The 22,980-nt window shown below is 32.7% G+C and overlaps 1 protein-coding gene across 11 annotated transcripts in view; it reads right to left on the bottom strand.

The window, feature by feature from the left end:
- Positions 1-22,980, bottom strand: part of Srrm1 (Serine-arginine repetitive matrix 1) — a 143,259-nt gene that overhangs the window by 49,952 nt on the left and 70,327 nt on the right. For all 11 annotated transcript variants that reach the window (XR_014443503.1, XM_083138060.1, XM_083138066.1 and 8 more), the window contains 2 exons: positions 22,080-22,195; positions 20,210-20,431 (listed from right to left, as the gene is read on the bottom strand). Coding sequence is in view for 10 of the 11 variants with exons in the window: in XM_083138060.1 (XP_082994186.1) it covers positions 20,210-20,431; positions 22,080-22,195 (338 nt within the window). In the remaining variant the exon portion in view is untranslated. The remainder of the gene's footprint in view (positions 1-20,209; positions 20,432-22,079; positions 22,196-22,980) is intronic.

Here is a 22,980-nt window from a genome sequence, read left to right as displayed (position 1 = left end):
CATAATTACACATGTGCTCTTACATCACAAATATTACTTCAATATAAATAACAAATAAAACAGATTAACTGGTACTCTATGGTTATCAGTTGATAAAAGCATATTGATGTATCAGTATCCAATATTTCTTTAAACAGTCTGTAACAATGCAATATTCAGCTATTTTGTTATTCTTTTTAAGGATATAAAGATAAAATTCATACACCTAAGTTCTGTAAATTCCTAAATACACAGCATTTCTATGGTAAAAAATATTGCAGTAGGCTGGTACCAAAGATGTAATTAAACTACTCAGAGTCTTCATAAAACATTTGTACTTAGCAGTGTAATGAGTAGAGGACATTAACAAAGCATATACCAGCTATATATACAGTGTGTCCCACATAAAACTAGTGTGCATCATATGTATCATTCATTACAGGCATAGTTTTTCTTGTATGTACGCATTGCTTGCATGATAGAATTATTTTCCTGTAGTTTACGGTTATTACAAGCATAAGAAAACAGTTTTTTCTTTGTGACGTTTCAGGAGAACACACGCTCCTTTCATCAGACATTTATTTTCATTTTGACTAAAGATACAGTTATAACAATGGTTAGTAATTTTTAAACAAAAAGAATCCGTTATATAATGGATGTTGTCAATGTTACATTGTTGTAATATAGCAACTTAACTGTGAAAAAAGCAGTCTATTTTATTTTTATTTTAGAATTTTTTAAATTATGAATCCCAAATATCATCAGGTAATTCAAATTCATCATTGTTTTCACAAAGTCTCTTGATGTTTTCTGTTACATTAAATTTTAAAGATGGTGGCTTACTCCATTTGTGAAAAAGAAAACTCCACACTGGATCTATGTTACCATTTTCATTATTTAATTTATTCCAGTGTTCTTCTGCAATGAACGAGGCTTCCCAGACATTCAACTCTGTGTTTCCCGTTAATCTTTTTAAAACCCTTCTCTTTTTAATCAAATGCTTCTCTTCGATGATATGAGTTGACAAACCTGTTCTTGGGTTTAGATTTATAATGTCCAAATCATGTTCGTGCCATCTTATTGCCATTTTCCTTGCTGTTTGTCCCACATAATCTTTTGAACATGAACAACTTATATTATATATTCCTGTGGTTTCCACATCTGGTAGCGAGTTTCTCATTTTGAATTCATTAAATGTACATTCCAAACTTCTTGGTGCTTTAAAAACAATTTTGAAATTAAAACTTTTAAAAATTTTTGCAATTTTATGTGAGAATCCCTTGTGGAATGGAATGCACACAAATTTCTTTTCAACAGATTTTTCATCTTTGTCTGTATTTCTCTTTTCCTTTAGTTTTCTTGCAACTTGTTTTTTGATTTGGTTTATTCTGTTAGTGTGAAAGCCATTTTCTTTTGCTATATTAAAGAGCCTTTCTTCTTCATTTTTGATATCCTCATTATTAGAACATAGTCTTTGTGCTCTCAGGAAAAAATTTAAAAATATGTTATCCATTGTTATACGCGAATGTTCTGATTTGGCATGGATGTATTTTCCCCCCGCTAATTTTTTTCTATGGACTGATGTTTGAATTGTTGAGTCAGTTGTCTTAATTTGCAGATCAAGGAAAGAAATTACATTGTTATTCATGGGTTCGCAAGTGAATTTTATGCGACGATGTGATTCATTTAACGATTTAAATACGTCCATGATGGTGTTCTCATTTTTAGCAATAATTAGCACATCATCTACATATCTGATGTAGAGTTTGATATCCGCACCTATCGCATTAACAATTGGAGATTCTATGTAATGAAGGAAAATGCTGGAGATGATTCCATTCCACAAGGGATTCTCACATAAAATTGCAAAAATTTTTAAAAGTTTTAATTTCAAAATTGTTTTTAAAGCACCAAGAAGTTTGGAATGTACATTTAATGAATTCAAAATGAGAAACTCGCTACCAGATGTGGAAACCACAGGAATATATAATATAAGTTGTTCATGTTCAAAAGATTATGTGGGACAAACAGCAAGGAAAATGGCAATAAGATGGCACGAACATGATTTGGACATTATAAATCTAAACCCAAGAACAGGTTTGTCAACTCATATCATCGAAGAGAAGCATTTGATTAAAAAGAGAAGGGTTTTAAAAAGATTAACGGGAAACACAGAGTTGAATGTCTGGGAAGCCTCGTTCATTGCAGAAGAACACTGGAATAAATTAAATAATGAAAATGGTAACATAGATCCAGTGTGGAGTTTTCTTTTTCACAAATGGAGTAAGCCACCATCTTTAAAATTTAATGTAACAGAAAACATCAAGAGACTTTGTGAAAACAATGATGAATTTGAATTACCTGATGATATTTGGGATTCATAATTTAAAAAATTCTAAAATAAAAATAAAATAGACTGCTTTTTTCACAGTTAAGTTGCTATATTACAACAATGTAACATTGACAACATCCATTATATAACGGATTCTTTTTGTTTAAAAATTACTAACCATTGTTATAACTGTATCTTTAGTCAAAATGAAAATAAATGTCTGATGAAAGGAGCGTGTGTTCTCCTGAAACGTCACAAAGAAAAAACTGTTTTCTTATGCTTGTAATAACCGTAAACTACAGGAAAATAATTCTATCATGCAAGCAATGCGTACATACAAGAAAAACTATTATTCATCTATTACGGGGAGAGAGGTACGTACATTCCAGAAATATCAAATCAAGATTCAAACGACACTTCAGAGAATCAGATTTTTGAGAAGATGCAAGTTAAACAATATAGTGCCAAATTTTTTGAAGTGGAAAGTTCGAACTCGTAATACCTACACCAGTGATTTTAAAGGAAAGCTACAAATGTTAATGATAGGACGCCTAATCAGGGACTCGTACTCAGAATTGGACAGCCTTTCTCGAAAGACATATGATCTCCACATAACATTGTCAAATTCTTTGCACCCACTCATATGGGATAAAGTAAACAGAGCTACAGAACAAGTTGTAGAACACTACAGCAAGCTTTCAGAAAGGAGACTTGATAGGAAATTCTACCAGCTAATTCAAGAAGAACAAGTTATATACAACAACAATGAAAGAAGGGAAGCAGTTAATGTCACTGGTAAAATAGAAACTAAGAACATTGACAACAGATTATTTATAAATCTTACGGATATTGAGGTACCTGATGAGTATATAGAAATTTTTCAATTCGGAATGAAATTTTCAGTTGGTAGTGCTTATATACACAAGGAAGATTTCGTGATTTCAATAGAGAAAGCACTGAATTTCTTAGATGATGAGGAGGAAAAAAGAAAATTACGAAGTCTCACACATGATGCTCTTGATGAACGTTTAAGTTTTGAATACAACAGAAGAACTAACAGAGGTCCAAAATACACAGAACGGGAGAAAGAGCATATAAGGTTGGGAAAAAAAGTTCATGGTTTCAAGATCTGGTTGAAAGAAAACGACATTTTCTTAATAAAATCGGACAAGGAAAATAAACCTGTCCTTATCCGAATTAAGGACTATAAAGAAAAAATGGAAGAATGTTTCAAATTAAACAATTTCACAGAAACCTCTCGAAACCCTATAACTAAAATAATAAATGAGGTAAAGAAAGTAATTGAAAGCAGTATCACGATACCAAGAGAAATGAAGAAAAAACTCATTGTCAAAAATTCAACCCTGCCGATTGCCTTTGGACTACCAAAAACTCACAAACCGGGAACTCCAATACGACCCATCATTGCAACTTTCACACATCCTGCATACAAACTATCCAAATATTTAGTTGAAAGACTTGCTATAATTAAACAACAAACACCATTCAGTGTTAAAAATGCATATGAAGTCAAACAGAAACTAAAAAATATTGTTTGGAATAGTGAGTATCGTATTGCAAGTTTTGATGTTGAAAATTTATATCCTAGTGTCCCAATAGAAGGTGCCACAGATGCATTACACAGATGGCTTATTGAGATGAAGGTTAACCCAGTAGAATCATGGGAAATGGTTCGATGGTTTACTGTATGTGCAAATTACAATTACTTTATATTTGATGGCAAAATCTATCAGCAAAATAATGGTCTATCAATGGGAAACCCAGTATCCGGAATCATCTCCAGCATTTTCCTTCATTACATAGAATCTCCAATTGTTAATGCGATAGGTGCGGATATCAAACTCTACATCAGATATGTAGATGATGTGCTAATTATTGCTAAAAATGAGAACACCATCATGGACGTATTTAAATCGTTAAATGAATCACATCGTCGCATAAAATTCACTTGCGAACCCATGAATAACAATGTAATTTCTTTCCTTGATCTGCAAATTAAGACAACTGACTCAACAATTCAAACATCAGTCCATAGAAAAAAATTAGCGGGGGGAAAATACATCCATGCCAAATCAGAACATTCGCGTATAACAATGGATAACATATTTTTAAATTTTTTCCTGAGAGCACAAAGACTATGTTCTAATAATGAGGATATCAAAAATGAAGAAGAAAGGCTCTTTAATATAGCAAAAGAAAATGGCTTTCACACTAACAGAATAAACCAAATCAAAAAACAAGTTGCAAGAAAACTAAAGGAAAAGAGAAATACAGACAAAGATGAAAAATCTGTTGAAAAGAAATTTGTGTGCATTCCATTCCACAAGGGATTCTCACATAAAATTGCAAAAATTTTTAAAAGTTTTAATTTCAAAATTGTTTTTAAAGCACCAAGAAGTTTGGAATGTACATTTAATGAATTCAAAATGAGAAACTCGCTACCAGATGTGGAAACCACAGGAATATATAATATAAGTTGTTCATGTTCAAAAGATTATGTGGGACAAACAGCAAGGAAAATGGCAATAAGATGGCACGAACATGATTTGGACATTATAAATCTAAACCCAAGAACAGGTTTGTCAACTCATATCATCGAAGAGAAGCATTTGATTAAAAAGAGAAGGGTTTTAAAAAGATTAACGGGAAACACAGAGTTGAATGTCTGGGAAGCCTCGTTCATTGCAGAAGAACACTGGAATAAATTAAATAATGAAAATGGTAACATAGATCCAGTGTGGAGTTTTCTTTTTCACAAATGGAGTAAGCCACCATCTTTAAAATTTAATGTAACAGAAAACATCAAGAGACTTTGTGAAAACAATGATGAATTTGAATTACCTGATGATATTTGGGATTCATAATTTAAAAAATTCTAAAATAAAAATAAAATAGACTGCTTTTTTCACAGTTAAGTTGCTATATTACAACAATGTAACATTGACAACATCCATTATATAACGGATTCTTTTTGTTTAAAAATTACTAACCATTGTTATAACTGTATCTTTAGTCAAAATGAAAATAAATGTCTGATGAAAGGAGCGTGTGTTCTCCTGAAACGTCACAAAGAAAAAACTGTTTTCTTATGCTTGTAATAACCGTAAACTACAGGAAAATAATTCTATCATGCAAGCAATGCGTACATACAAGAAAAACTATTATTCATCTATTACGGGGAGAGAGGTACGTACATTCCAGAAATATCAAATCAAGATTCAAACGACACTTCAGAGAATCAGATTTTTGAGAAGATGCAAGTTAAACAATATAGTGCCAAATTTTTTGAAGTGGAAAGTTCGAACTCGTAATACCTACACCAGTGATTTTAAAGGAAAGCTACAAATGTTAATGATAGGACGCCTAATCAGGGACTCGTACTCAGAATTGGACAGCCTTTCTCGAAAGACATATGATCTCCACATAACATTGTCAAATTCTTTGCACCCACTCATATGGGATAAAGTAAACAGAGCTACAGAACAAGTTGTAGAACACTACAGCAAGCTTTCAGAAAGGAGACTTGATAGGAAATTCTACCAGCTAATTCAAGAAGAACAAGTTATATACAACAACAATGAAAGAAGGGAAGCAGTTAATGTCACTGGTAAAATAGAAACTAAGAACATTGACAACAGATTATTTATAAATCTTACGGATATTGAGGTACCTGATGAGTATATAGAAATTTTTCAATTCGGAATGAAATTTTCAGTTGGTAGTGCTTATATACACAAGGAAGATTTCGTGATTTCAATAGAGAAAGCACTGAATTTCTTAGATGATGAGGAGGAAAAAAGAAAATTACGAAGTCTCACACATGATGCTCTTGATGAACGTTTAAGTTTTGAATACAACAGAAGAACTAACAGAGGTCCAAAATACACAGAACGGGAGAAAGAGCATATAAGGTTGGGAAAAAAAGTTCATGGTTTCAAGATCTGGTTGAAAGAAAACGACATTTTCTTAATAAAATCGGACAAGGAAAATAAACCTGTCCTTATCCGAATTAAGGACTATAAAGAAAAAATGGAAGAATGTTTCAAATTAAACAATTTCACAGAAACCTCTCGAAACCCTATAACTAAAATAATAAATGAGGTAAAGAAAGTAATTGAAAGCAGTATCACGATACCAAGAGAAATGAAGAAAAAACTCATTGTCAAAAATTCAACCCTGCCGATTGCCTTTGGACTACCAAAAACTCACAAACCGGGAACTCCAATACGACCCATCATTGCAACTTTCACACATCCTGCATACAAACTATCCAAATATTTAGTTGAAAGACTTGCTATAATTAAACAACAAACACCATTCAGTGTTAAAAATGCATATGAAGTCAAACAGAAACTAAAAAATATTGTTTGGAATAGTGAGTATCGTATTGCAAGTTTTGATGTTGAAAATTTATATCCTAGTGTCCCAATAGAAGGTGCCACAGATGCATTACACAGATGGCTTATTGAGATGAAGGTTAACCCAGTAGAATCATGGGAAATGGTTCGATGGTTTACTGTATGTGCAAATTACAATTACTTTATATTTGATGGCAAAATCTATCAGCAAAATAATGGTCTATCAATGGGAAACCCAGTATCCGGAATCATCTCCAGCATTTTCCTTCATTACATAGAATCTCCAATTGTTAATGCGATAGGTGCGGATATCAAACTCTACATCAGATATGTAGATGATGTGCTAATTATTGCTAAAAATGAGAACACCATCATGGACGTATTTAAATCGTTAAATGAATCACATCGTCGCATAAAATTCACTTGCGAACCCATGAATAACAATGTAATTTCTTTCCTTGATCTGCAAATTAAGACAACTGACTCAACAATTCAAACATCAGTCCATAGAAAAAAATTAGCGGGGGGAAAATACATCCATGCCAAATCAGAACATTCGCGTATAACAATGGATAACATATTTTTAAATTTTTTCCTGAGAGCACAAAGACTATGTTCTAATAATGAGGATATCAAAAATGAAGAAGAAAGGCTCTTTAATATAGCAAAAGAAAATGGCTTTCACACTAACAGAATAAACCAAATCAAAAAACAAGTTGCAAGAAAACTAAAGGAAAAGAGAAATACAGACAAAGATGAAAAATCTGTTGAAAAGAAATTTGTGTGCATTCCATTCCACAAGGGATTCTCACATAAAATTGCAAAAATTTTTAAAAGTTTTAATTTCAAAATTGTTTTTAAAGCACCAAGAAGTTTGGAATGTACATTTAATGAATTCAAAATGAGAAACTCGCTACCAGATGTGGAAACCACAGGAATATATAATATAAGTTGTTCATGTTCAAAAGATTATGTGGGACAAACAGCAAGGAAAATGGCAATAAGATGGCACGAACATGATTTGGACATTATAAATCTAAACCCAAGAACAGGTTTGTCAACTCATATCATCGAAGAGAAGCATTTGATTAAAAAGAGAAGGGTTTTAAAAAGATTAACGGGAAACACAGAGTTGAATGTCTGGGAAGCCTCGTTCATTGCAGAAGAACACTGGAATAAATTAAATAATGAAAATGGTAACATAGATCCAGTGTGGAGTTTTCTTTTTCACAAATGGAGTAAGCCACCATCTTTAAAATTTAATGTAACAGAAAACATCAAGAGACTTTGTGAAAACAATGATGAATTTGAATTACCTGATGATATTTGGGATTCATAATTTAAAAAATTCTAAAATAAAAATAAAATAGACTGCTTTTTTCACAGTTAAGTTGCTATATTACAACAATGTAACATTGACAACATCCATTATATAACGGATTCTTTTTGTTTAAAAATTACTAACCATTGTTATAACTGTATCTTTAGTCAAAATGAAAATAAATGTCTGATGAAAGGAGCGTGTGTTCTCCTGAAACGTCACAAAGAAAAAACTGTTTTCTTATGCTTGTAATAACCGTAAACTACAGGAAAATAATTCTATCATGCAAGCAATGCGTACATACAAGAAAAACTATTATTCATCTATTACGGGGAGAGAGGTACGTACATTCCAGAAATATCAAATCAAGATTCAAACGACACTTCAGAGAATCAGATTTTTGAGAAGATGCAAGTTAAACAATATAGTGCCAAATTTTTTGAAGTGGAAAGTTCGAACTCGTAATACCTACACCAGTGATTTTAAAGGAAAGCTACAAATGTTAATGATAGGACGCCTAATCAGGGACTCGTACTCAGAATTGGACAGCCTTTCTCGAAAGACATATGATCTCCACATAACATTGTCAAATTCTTTGCACCCACTCATATGGGATAAAGTAAACAGAGCTACAGAACAAGTTGTAGAACACTACAGCAAGCTTTCAGAAAGGAGACTTGATAGGAAATTCTACCAGCTAATTCAAGAAGAACAAGTTATATACAACAACAATGAAAGAAGGGAAGCAGTTAATGTCACTGGTAAAATAGAAACTAAGAACATTGACAACAGATTATTTATAAATCTTACGGATATTGAGGTACCTGATGAGTATATAGAAATTTTTCAATTCGGAATGAAATTTTCAGTTGGTAGTGCTTATATACACAAGGAAGATTTCGTGATTTCAATAGAGAAAGCACTGAATTTCTTAGATGATGAGGAGGAAAAAAGAAAATTACGAAGTCTCACACATGATGCTCTTGATGAACGTTTAAGTTTTGAATACAACAGAAGAACTAACAGAGGTCCAAAATACACAGAACGGGAGAAAGAGCATATAAGGTTGGGAAAAAAAGTTCATGGTTTCAAGATCTGGTTGAAAGAAAACGACATTTTCTTAATAAAATCGGACAAGGAAAATAAACCTGTCCTTATCCGAATTAAGGACTATAAAGAAAAAATGGAAGAATGTTTCAAATTAAACAATTTCACAGAAACCTCTCGAAACCCTATAACTAAAATAATAAATGAGGTAAAGAAAGTAATTGAAAGCAGTATCACGATACCAAGAGAAATGAAGAAAAAACTCATTGTCAAAAATTCAACCCTGCCGATTGCCTTTGGACTACCAAAAACTCACAAACCGGGAACTCCAATACGACCCATCATTGCAACTTTCACACATCCTGCATACAAACTATCCAAATATTTAGTTGAAAGACTTGCTATAATTAAACAACAAACACCATTCAGTGTTAAAAATGCATATGAAGTCAAACAGAAACTAAAAAATATTGTTTGGAATAGTGAGTATCGTATTGCAAGTTTTGATGTTGAAAATTTATATCCTAGTGTCCCAATAGAAGGTGCCACAGATGCATTACACAGATGGCTTATTGAGATGAAGGTTAACCCAGTAGAATCATGGGAAATGGTTCGATGGTTTACTGTATGTGCAAATTACAATTACTTTATATTTGATGGCAAAATCTATCAGCAAAATAATGGTCTATCAATGGGAAACCCAGTATCCGGAATCATCTCCAGCATTTTCCTTCATTACATAGAATCTCCAATTGTTAATGCGATAGGTGCGGATATCAAACTCTACATCAGATATGTAGATGATGTGCTAATTATTGCTAAAAATGAGAACACCATCATGGACGTATTTAAATCGTTAAATGAATCACATCGTCGCATAAAATTCACTTGCGAACCCATGAATAACAATGTAATTTCTTTCCTTGATCTGCAAATTAAGACAACTGACTCAACAATTCAAACATCAGTCCATAGAAAAAAATTAGCGGGGGGAAAATACATCCATGCCAAATCAGAACATTCGCGTATAACAATGGATAACATATTTTTAAATTTTTTCCTGAGAGCACAAAGACTATGTTCTAATAATGAGGATATCAAAAATGAAGAAGAAAGGCTCTTTAATATAGCAAAAGAAAATGGCTTTCACACTAACAGAATAAACCAAATCAAAAAACAAGTTGCAAGAAAACTAAAGGAAAAGAGAAATACAGACAAAGATGAAAAATCTGTTGAAAAGAAATTTGTGTGCATTCCATTCCACAAGGGATTCTCACATAAAATTGCAAAAATTTTTAAAAGTTTTAATTTCAAAATTGTTTTTAAAGCACCAAGAAGTTTGGAATGTACATTTAATGAATTCAAAATGAGAAACTCGCTACCAGATGTGGAAACCACAGGAATATATAATATAAGTTGTTCATGTTCAAAAGATTATGTGGGACAAACAGCAAGGAAAATGGCAATAAGATGGCACGAACATGATTTGGACATTATAAATCTAAACCCAAGAACAGGTTTGTCAACTCATATCATCGAAGAGAAGCATTTGATTAAAAAGAGAAGGGTTTTAAAAAGATTAACGGGAAACACAGAGTTGAATGTCTGGGAAGCCTCGTTCATTGCAGAAGAACACTGGAATAAATTAAATAATGAAAATGGTAACATAGATCCAGTGTGGAGTTTTCTTTTTCACAAATGGAGTAAGCCACCATCTTTAAAATTTAATGTAACAGAAAACATCAAGAGACTTTGTGAAAACAATGATGAATTTGAATTACCTGATGATATTTGGGATTCATAATTTAAAAAATTCTAAAATAAAAATAAAATAGACTGCTTTTTTCACAGTTAAGTTGCTATATTACAACAATGTAACATTGACAACATCCATTATATAACGGATTCTTTTTGTTTAAAAATTACTAACCATTGTTATAACTGTATCTTTAGTCAAAATGAAAATAAATGTCTGATGAAAGGAGCGTGTGTTCTCCTGAAACGTCACAAAGAAAAAACTGTTTTCTTATGCTTGTAATAACCGTAAACTACAGGAAAATAATTCTATCATGCAAGCAATGCGTACATACAAGAAAAACTATTATTCATCTATTACGGGGAGAGAGGTACGTACATTCCAGAAATATCAAATCAAGATTCAAACGACACTTCAGAGAATCAGATTTTTGAGAAGATGCAAGTTAAACAATATAGTGCCAAATTTTTTGAAGTGGAAAGTTCGAACTCGTAATACCTACACCAGTGATTTTAAAGGAAAGCTACAAATGTTAATGATAGGACGCCTAATCAGGGACTCGTACTCAGAATTGGACAGCCTTTCTCGAAAGACATATGATCTCCACATAACATTGTCAAATTCTTTGCACCCACTCATATGGGATAAAGTAAACAGAGCTACAGAACAAGTTGTAGAACACTACAGCAAGCTTTCAGAAAGGAGACTTGATAGGAAATTCTACCAGCTAATTCAAGAAGAACAAGTTATATACAACAACAATGAAAGAAGGGAAGCAGTTAATGTCACTGGTAAAATAGAAACTAAGAACATTGACAACAGATTATTTATAAATCTTACGGATATTGAGGTACCTGATGAGTATATAGAAATTTTTCAATTCGGAATGAAATTTTCAGTTGGTAGTGCTTATATACACAAGGAAGATTTCGTGATTTCAATAGAGAAAGCACTGAATTTCTTAGATGATGAGGAGGAAAAAAGAAAATTACGAAGTCTCACACATGATGCTCTTGATGAACGTTTAAGTTTTGAATACAACAGAAGAACTAACAGAGGTCCAAAATACACAGAACGGGAGAAAGAGCATATAAGGTTGGGAAAAAAAGTTCATGGTTTCAAGATCTGGTTGAAAGAAAACGACATTTTCTTAATAAAATCGGACAAGGAAAATAAACCTGTCCTTATCCGAATTAAGGACTATAAAGAAAAAATGGAAGAATGTTTCAAATTAAACAATTTCACAGAAACCTCTCGAAACCCTATAACTAAAATAATAAATGAGGTAAAGAAAGTAATTGAAAGCAGTATCACGATACCAAGAGAAATGAAGAAAAAACTCATTGTCAAAAATTCAACCCTGCCGATTGCCTTTGGACTACCAAAAACTCACAAACCGGGAACTCCAATACGACCCATCATTGCAACTTTCACACATCCTGCATACAAACTATCCAAATATTTAGTTGAAAGACTTGCTATAATTAAACAACAAACACCATTCAGTGTTAAAAATGCATATGAAGTCAAACAGAAACTAAAAAATATTGTTTGGAATAGTGAGTATCGTATTGCAAGTTTTGATGTTGAAAATTTATATCCTAGTGTCCCAATAGAAGGTGCCACAGATGCATTACACAGATGGCTTATTGAGATGAAGGTTAACCCAGTAGAATCATGGGAAATGGTTCGATGGTTTACTGTATGCGCAAATTACAATTACTTTATATTTGATGGCAAAATCTATCAGCAAAATAATGGTCTATCAATGGGAAACCCAGTATCCGGAATCATCTCCAGCATTTTCCTTCATTACATAGAATCTCCAATTGTTAATGCGATAGGTGCGGATATCAAACTCTACATCAGATATGTAGATGATGTGCTAATTATTGCTAAAAATGAGAACACCATCATGGACGTATTTAAATCGTTAAATGAATCACATCGTCGCATAAAATTCACTTGCGAACCCATGAATAACAATGTAATTTCTTTCCTTGATCTGCAAATTAAGACAACTGACTCAACAATTCAAACATCAGTCCATAGAAAAAAATTAGCGGGGGGAAAATACATCCATGCCAAATCAGAACATTCGCGTATAACAATGGATAACATATTTTTAAATTTTTTCCTGAGAGCACAAAGACTATGTTCTAATAATGAGGATATCAAAAATGAAGAAGAAAGGCTCTTTAATATAGCAAAAGAAAATGGCTTTCACACTAACAGAATAAACCAAATCAAAAAACAAGTTGCAAGAAAACTAAAGGAAAAGAGAAATACAGACAAAGATGAAAAATCTGTTGAAAAGAAATTTGTGTGCATTCCATTCCACAAGGGATTCTCACATAAAATTGCAAAAATTTTTAAAAGTTTTAATTTCAAAATTGTTTTTAAAGCACCAAGAAGTTTGGAATGTACATTTAATGAATTCAAAATGAGAAACTCGCTACCAGATGTGGAAACCACAGGAATATATAATATAAGTTGTTCATGTTCAAAAGATTATGTGGGACAAACAGCAAGGAAAATGGCAATAAGATGGCACGAACATGATTTGGACATTATAAATCTAAACCCAAGAACAGGTTTGTCAACTCATATCATCGAAGAGAAGCATTTGATTAAAAAGAGAAGGGTTTTAAAAAGATTAACGGGAAACACAGAGTTGAATGTCTGGGAAGCCTCGTTCATTGCAGAAGAACACTGGAATAAATTAAATAATGAAAATGGTAACATAGATCCAGTGTGGAGTTTTCTTTTTCACAAATGGAGTAAGCCACCATCTTTAAAATTTAATGTAACAGAAAACATCAAGAGACTTTGTGAAAACAATGATGAATTTGAATTACCTGATGATATTTGGGATTCATAATTTAAAAAATTCTAAAATAAAAATAAAATAGACTGCTTTTTTCACAGTTAAGTTGCTATATTACAACAATGTAACATTGACAACATCCATTATATAACGGATTCTTTTTGTTTAAAAATTACTAACCATTGTTATAACTGTATCTTTAGTCAAAATGAAAATAAATGTCTGATGAAAGGAGCGTGTGTTCTCCTGAAACGTCACAAAGAAAAAACTGTTTTCTTATGCTTGTAATAACCGTAAACTACAGGAAAATAATTCTATCATGCAAGCAATGCGTACATACAAGAAAAACTATTATTCATCTATTACGGGGAGAGAGGTACGTACATTCCAGAAATATCAAATCAAGATTCAAACGACACTTCAGAGAATCAGATTTTTGAGAAGATGCAAGTTAAACAATATAGTGCCAAATTTTTTGAAGTGGAAAGTTCGAACTCGTAATACCTACACCAGTGATTTTAAAGGAAAGCTACAAATGTTAATGATAGGACGCCTAATCAGGGACTCGTACTCAGAATTGGACAGCCTTTCTCGAAAGACATATGATCTCCACATAACATTGTCAAATTCTTTGCACCCACTCATATGGGATAAAGTAAACAGAGCTACAGAACAAGTTGTAGAACACTACAGCAAGCTTTCAGAAAGGAGACTTGATAGGAAATTCTACCAGCTAATTCAAGAAGAACAAGTTATATACAACAACAATGAAAGAAGGGAAGCAGTTAATGTCACTGGTAAAATAGAAACTAAGAACATTGACAACAGATTATTTATAAATCTTACGGATATTGAGGTACCTGATGAGTATATAGAAATTTTTCAATTCGGAATGAAATTTTCAGTTGGTAGTGCTTATATACACAAGGAAGATTTCGTGATTTCAATAGAGAAAGCACTGAATTTCTTAGATGATGAGGAGGAAAAAAGAAAATTACGAAGTCTCACACATGATGCTCTTGATGAACGTTTAAGTTTTGAATACAACAGAAGAACTAACAGAGGTCCAAAATACACAGAACGGGAGAAAGAGCATATAAGGTTGGGAAAAAAAGTTCATGGTTTCAAGATCTGGTTGAAAGAAAACGACATTTTCTTAATAAAATCGGACAAGGAAAATAAACCTGTCCTTATCCGAATTAAGGACTATAAAGAAAAAATGGAAGAATGTTTCAAATTAAACAATTTCACAGAAACCTCTCGAAACCCTATAACTAAAATAATAAATGAGGTAAAGAAAGTAATTGAAAGCAGTATCACGATACCAAGAGAAATGAAGAAAAAACTCATTGTCAAAAATTCAACCCTGCCGATTGCCTTTGGACTACCAAAAACTCACAAACCGGGAACTCCAATACGACCCATCATTGCAACTTTCACACATCCTGCATACAAACTATCCAAATATTTAGTTGAAAGACTTGCTATAATTAAACAACAAACACCATTCAGTGTTAAAAATGCATATGAAGTCAAACAGAAACTAAAAAATATTGTTTGGAATAGTGAGTATCGTATTGCAAGTTTTGATGTTGAAAATTTATATCCTAGTGTCCCAATAGAAGGTGCCACAGATGCATTACACAGATGGCTTATTGAGATGAAGGTTAACCCAGTAGAATCATGGGAAATGGTTCGATGGTTTACTGTATGTGCAAATTACAATTACTTTATATTTGATGGCAAAATCTATCAGCAAAATAATGGTCTATCAATGGGAAACCCAGTATCCGGAATCATCTCCAGCATTTTCCTTCATTACATAGAATCTCCAATTGTTAATGCGATAGGTGCGGATATCAAACTCTACATCAGATATGTAGATGATGTGCTAATTATTGCTAAAAATGAGAACACCATCATGGACGTATTTAAATCGTTAAATGAATCACATCGTCGCATAAAATTCACTTGCGAACCCATGAATAACAATGTAATTTCTTTCCTTGATCTGCAAATTAAGACAACTGACTCAACAATTCAAACATCAGTCCATAGAAAAAAATTAGCGGGGGGAAAATACATCCATGCCAAATCAGAACATTCGCGTATAACAATGGATAACATATTTTTAAATTTTTTCCTGAGAGCACAAAGACTATGTTCTAATAATGAGGATATCAAAAATGAAGAAGAAAGGCTCTTTAATATAGCAAAAGAAAATGGCTTTCACACTAACAGAATAAACCAAATCAAAAAACAAGTTGCAAGAAAACTAAAGGAAAAGAGAAATACAGACAAAGATGAAAAATCTGTTGAAAAGAAATTTGTGTGCATTCCATTCCACAAGGGATTCTCACATAAAATTGCAAAAATTTTTAAAAGTTTTAATTTCAAAATTGTTTTTAAAGCACCAAGAAGTTTGGAATGTACATTTAATGAATTCAAAATGAGAAACTCGCTACCAGATGTGGAAACCACAGGAATATATAATATAAGTTGTTCATGTTCAAAAGATTATGTGGGACAAACAGCAAGGAAAATGGCAATAAGATGGCACGAACATGATTTGGACATTATAAATCTAAACCCAAGAACAGGTTTGTCAACTCATATCATCGAAGAGAAGCATTTGATTAAAAAGAGAAGGGTTTTAAAAAGATTAACGGGAAACACAGAGTTGAATGTCTGGGAAGCCTCGTTCATTGCAGAAGAACACTGGAATAAATTAAATAATGAAAATGGTAACATAGATCCAGTGTGGAGTTTTCTTTTTCACAAATGGAGTAAGCCACCATCTTTAAAATTTAATGTAACAGAAAACATCAAGAGACTTTGTGAAAACAATGATGAATTTGAATTACCTGATGATATTTGGGATTCATAATTTAAAAAATTCTAAAATAAAAATAAAATAGACTGCTTTTTTCACAGTTAAGTTGCTATATTACAACAATGTAACATTGACAACATCCATTATATAACGGATTCTTTTTGTTTAAAAATTACTAACCATTGTTATAACTGTATCTTTAGTCAAAATGAAAATAAATGTCTGATGAAAGGAGCGTGTGTTCTCCTGAAACATCACAAAGAAAAAACTGTTTTCTTATGCTTGTAATAACCGTAAACTACAGGAAAATAATTCTATCATGCAAGCAATGCGTACATACAAGAAAAACTATTATTCATCTATTACGGGGAGAGAGGTACGTACATTCCAGAAATATCAAATCAAGATTCAAACGACACTTCAGAGAATCAGATTTTTGAGAAGATGCAAGTTAAACAATATAGTGCCAAATTTTTTGAAGTGGAAAGTTCGAACTCGTAATACCTACACCAGTGATTTTAAAGGAAAGCTACAAATGTTAATGATAGGACGCCTAATCAGGGACTCGTACTCAGAATTGGACAGCCTTTCTCGAAAGACATATGATCTCCACATAACATTGTCAAATTCTTTGCACCCACTCATATGGGATAAAGTAAACAGAGCTACAGAACAAGTTGTAGAACACTACAGCAAGCTTTCAGAAAGGAGACTTGATAGGAAATTCTACCAGCTAATTCAAGAAGAACAAGTTATATACAACAACAATGAAAGAAGGGAAGCAGTTAATGTCACTGGTAAAATAGAAACTAAGAACATTGACAACAGATTATTTATAAATCTTACGGATATTGAGGTACCTGATGAGTATATAGAAATTTTTCAATTCGGAATGAAATTTTCAGTTGGTAGTGCTTATATACACAAGGAAGATTTCGTGATTTCAATAGAGAAAGCACTGAATTTCTTAGATGATGAGGAGGAAAAAAGAAAATTACGAAGTCTCACACATGATGCTCTTGATGAACGTTTAAGTTTTGAATACAACAGAAGAACTAACAGAGGTCCAAAATACACAGAACGGGAGAAAGAGCATATAAGGTTGGGAAAAAAAGTTCATGGTTTCAAGATCTGGTTGAAAGAAAACGACATTTTCTTAATAAAATCGGACAAGGAAAATAAACCTGTCCTTATCCGAATTAAGGACTATAAAGAAAAAATGGAAGAATGTTTCAAATTAAACAATTTCACAGAAACCTCTCGAAACCCTATAACTAAAATAATAAATGAGGTAAAGAAAGTAATTGAAAGCAGTATCACGATACCAAGAGAAATGAAGAAAAAACTCATTGTCAAAAATTCAACCCTGCCGATTGCCTTTGGACTACCAAAAACTCACAAACCGGGAACTCCAATACGACCCATCATTGCAACTTTCACACATCCTGCATACAAACTATCCAAATATTTAGTTGAAAGACTTGCTATAATTAAACAACAAACACCATTCAGTGTTAAAAATGCATATGAAGTCAAACAGAAACTAAAAAATATTGTTTGGAATAGTGAGTATCGTATTGCAAGTTTTGATGTTGAAAATTTATATCCTAGTGTCCCAATAGAAGGTGCCACAGATGCATTACACAGATGGCTTATTGAGATGAAGGTTAACCCAGTAGAATCATGGGAAATGGTTCGATGGTTTACTGTATGTGCAAATTACAATTACTTTATATTTGATGGCAAAATCTATCAGCAAAATAATGGTCTATCAATGGGAAACCCAGTATCCGGAATCATCTCCAGCATTTTCCTTCATTACATAGAATCTCCAATTGTTAATGCGATAGGTGCGGATATCAAACTCTACATCAGATATGTAGATGATGTGCTAATTATTGCTAAAAATGAGAACACCATCATGGACGTATTTAAATCGTTAAATGAATCACATCGTCGCATAAAATTCACTTGCGAACCCATGAATAACAATGTAATTTCTTTCCTTGATCTGCAAATTAAGACAACTGACTCAACAATTCAAACATCAGTCCATAGAAAAAAATTAGCGGGGGGAAAATACATCCATGCCAAATCAGAACATTCGCGTATAACAATGGATAACATATTTTTAAATTTTTTCCTGAGAGCACAAAGACTATGTTCTAATAATGAGGATATCAAAAATGAAGAAGAAAGGCTCTTTAATATAGCAAAAGAAAATGGCTTTCACACTAACAGAATAAACCAAATCAAAAAACAAGTTGCAAGAAAACTAAAGGAAAAGAGAAATACAGACAAAGATGAAAAATCTGTTGAAAAGAAATTTGTGTGCATTCCATTCCACAAGGGATTCTCACATAAAATTGCAAAAATTTTTAAAAGTTTTAATTTCAAAATTGTTTTTAAAGCACCAAGAAGTTTGGAATGTACATTTAATGAATTCAAAATGAGAAACTCGCTACCAGATGTGGAAACCACAGGAATATATAATATAAGTTGTTCATGTTCAAAAGATTATGTGGGACAAACAGCAAGGAAAATGGCAATAAGATGGCACGAACATGATTTGGACATTATAAATCTAAACCCAAGAACAGGTTTGTCAACTCATATCATCGAAGAGAAGCATTTGATTAAAAAGAGAAGGGTTTTAAAAAGATTAACGGGAAACACAGAGTTGAATGTCTGGGAAGCCTCGTTCATTGCAGAAGAACACTGGAATAAATTAAATAATGAAAATGGTAACATAGATCCAGTGTGGAGTTTTCTTTTTCACAAATGGAGTAAGCCACCATCTTTAAAATTTAATGTAACAGAAAACATCAAGAGACTTTGTGAAAACAATGATGAATTTGAATTACCTGATGATATTTGGGATTCATAATTTAAAAAATTCTAAAATAAAAATAAAATAGACTGCTTTTTTCACAGTTAAGTTGCTATATTACAACAATGTAACATTGACAACATCCATTATATAACGGATTCTTTTTGTTTAAAAATTACTAACCATTGTTATAACTGTATCTTTAGTCAAAATGAAAATAAATGTCTGATGAAAGGAGCGTGTGTTCTCCTGAAACGTCACAAAGAAAAAACTGTTTTCTTATGCTTGTAATAACCGTAAACTACAGGAAAATAATCATTACAGGTATACTGGTTTTATGTGGATCACCCTGTACTATAGACAAGGAAGTAAAGAAGAAAATGACTAAAGTTCAAGTAACAGTAAGAACTTGGACCGTGATCATAAGATAATGTAGAAAATGTGAGAGAATCAAAAATAAGGGAGAGAACAAACGAAGAATAAGTGTGAAAAAATTAAAGGATAGAATAATTAAGGAGAGATATGAAGAATTGATTGATTGATTGAGTGTGTTTTAAGTCCACTTTATGCACAGTAAGGCAAATCGAGACTGGATCTATAGTTTAAAGTGGGATCCGAACAACTATGTGCCTCCTATCGAACCCAGGACCCCTTAACAGATACGAAGAAATATTGCACACTAAAGGGCCAAGAGATTGCAGAAGAATGCATAACACTTACGAGTAAAACATGTAAATATATGTTTTTAGGCACTATTGAAACAAACACTTCACTGATTTGACCTGGAAGTATTGACTTATCAGTATCGTTAAAAAAATCCAATCAGTACATCCCTGAATAAAATATCACTTGAGAAAACCATAACAAGAATTCTCCTCTCCATAGGTAACAAAAATAACTCTTACCGCTTTGGTGAAGGAGAAGGGGAAGCCGATACAGATCTCTCCTTCTTCAGTTTCTCTTTCTCCCTCTCACGGTCCCTTTCCCTCTCCCTGCTTTTCTCGTGCTCCTTTTCCTTCACCCTCTCTCGATCCTTCTCTCTTTCTCTATCTTTCTCCTTCTCACGGTCCTTATCCCTGTCCCTGCGATCTCTGTCACGGTGCCGATCACGGGACCTGCTTCTTTTCCTAAAAGACAATACAAATTTTACATTAAACATCTTAAAGGCAAAAGTAAAATTATTGCATGTGCATTGCAACATGTCAAGAAGGGACATTGTGGGGTGTGGAGGTAAGATCCTATATATTTGAAGACCCAGGGGGAAAAACGATGAATGTCAATTTTTCGCCCATTTTCAGATCGCAGCGCCATCTGATAGCTCTGAATCTGTACTATAAGAATGAGAACGGCCTTGGTTGGGAAACGGTGAGAAGTGCCTGAAAAATGCATTATTATTTTTGGATATATATTCACGTATATATGAACAGAAATACTTGTTTTTCATTTCCTGGCAAATCGTCTCGAATGAACATTCATTGTTTTTCCCCCTGCCCCTTCATTTTTAATCTGTCACATCATCATGTGAAGTATGTATCACAACAGGATACAATTTTTTGTCTTGCCTGCTTGTAGAATGCAACCGCCAGTAAACATATCCACTTCTTCACTGCCATTTTGATGCAGAGAACATGAAACTAGTTGAAAATTCTTCACCAGATATATGAAGCTTAGTCAAAATGGCATCGAAGATCCAATTGTGAGATAACGTGCATAAATTCAAGGGGAAAAAAGCATGCAGCTGTTTGTGGTCAGTGATGATTTGATGGGTTCAGTTGACTCAAATGTTCATGAAGACAAGACAGTTAATGCTCCATGTAGACCAGACTTTGCATTAGGTGATTTTTATGTGTCGCTTGTTCACCGATGATGACTGTGTCAAAAGAGCAGTGCAGAAGTGGCAATTTTTCTTCCCATGTGGGAATACAAAAATTAGTACCCTGTTATGATACATGACTCAATAAATATGAAAACTATGCAGAAAAGTGGTTAAAGGAATGACAATTCTGATAATATTCCCTGCCATTTGCTTCTCTTTAATAGCCTGACAGTACTTAATTTCAAATTAACATGATGATGTTAAGTCTTGTATGGACTATGAACAGCAAAAGATCCAAATTTTCCACTTATCTCCTAATAAATAATTAATAAAGCCATCAAGAAGTAAAACACAGTCTTAATGAAAGAAAGCAAATGTGTATTTGAAAATAAATCCTCAATATAATTTCTCAAACTACATCCTTACAAATGGTCCCTGTAGTCAAATTCATCTTGTAAATATTATTTTTTTGTGAGAAAACTTGTTTCTTCAGTGGAAAAATTCATTTTGATGAACAATTTTCTCAAGAGCCAAAAACACAATTAAATCTATGTCAATTACAGAAGAAAATAGGCAACACTACTTTAACAATTCCAAGTACAAGACACCACTTCAGAAACTAAAGTTTTTATTATTAATATTATTTTTTATATACTTTTAGTTAAAAATAAATGTAGAATGTATACTAAATGAGCAAAATACAGTTTAAGTCCAGTTTATACCTAATACACTAATTAGGACTGGGTTACAGTTTAAAATGAGACCTTTCGAACAAGTGTATAGGCAACAAATCCAAGACCTCACAATTGCAATGAGGCAGCATTAGCCACTACATTATTAGGGAAGTTACACACGAAATATATGTTAGTAAAATTATTAAATTTATGAATATTCTCTTACAAGATACTGTTACCATCAAATGATAAAGTGGTGCTTAGAAAGCAAAATGGAAACATTACCTCTCTCTGTCCCTACTTCTATCCCGTTTCCTATCCTTGCCATCATCTCTATCCCTTCTGTCTCTGTCCTTATCTGCCTGCTTCTTTAAGGATTCTTGGATTCGCTCTTGCTCTTCCTGCAAAATAATATGCATATGTATTACCTCAGTAATATATACACATCAGTAAATACAAATAGATATAAGAAGTGCTAAATGGACAAATACACCAATCTCAGGACTGGGACGATGCACCGACATTGGCCGATATCAGTCCTACCTTTATTTTTGGATTTAAACTCTTCACATGTCTGGGTACCATGTAATGTATGTAAAATGCCAAACAACATTTTCAAAGTATAATTATTTTGACCTTACACCCTTTTTATAATCAAATTGTATAATTTCAAAAGCAAACAGGTTCATTTGTATGCAAGGAAATTGGATATGTAATATAATGTCATCAACAGTTGTCAGCATGACATAAGATGTGCAGATACACAAGACTATAAATATGCACCTTCATCTTGTAACTAACTTAGCACAACAAAATTATGTACAGCAAAACTTCCGAGGTGTAGGGCAGACAATTTCAAATTCCCAAGCAAAAATATAGGGGAGTATACGCAGAAATCATTTCTCAATTATGGACATTTGATACTGAAACAATACCTCATTGCCAATTTAGAACTCTTGAGTAATGTACAATGTGTACAAAAATAACACCTGAAATTTGAAGGTATTAGTGTTTCAACACTGAGCAAAATGTCCATTGATGCACAGCATTTACAATGATTGTATGACAGCCACAAGAATTTTTATATGCTGGTAAATGGTGTTCTCTCAACACATTTGGATTTAAAGCTGATTATTTCAAACTGACCAGATCTAATCAAAAATAAATAAATAAAATTTTAAAAATG

Source organism: Lepisma saccharinum, chromosome 16 (assembly GCF_977018435.1).
Source record: "Lepisma saccharinum chromosome 16, izLepSacc3.1, whole genome shotgun sequence".
Lineage (NCBI taxonomy): Eukaryota > Metazoa > Arthropoda > Insecta > Zygentoma > Lepismatidae > Lepisma > Lepisma saccharinum.
This window is presented reverse-complemented; position numbering and strand designations above follow the sequence as displayed.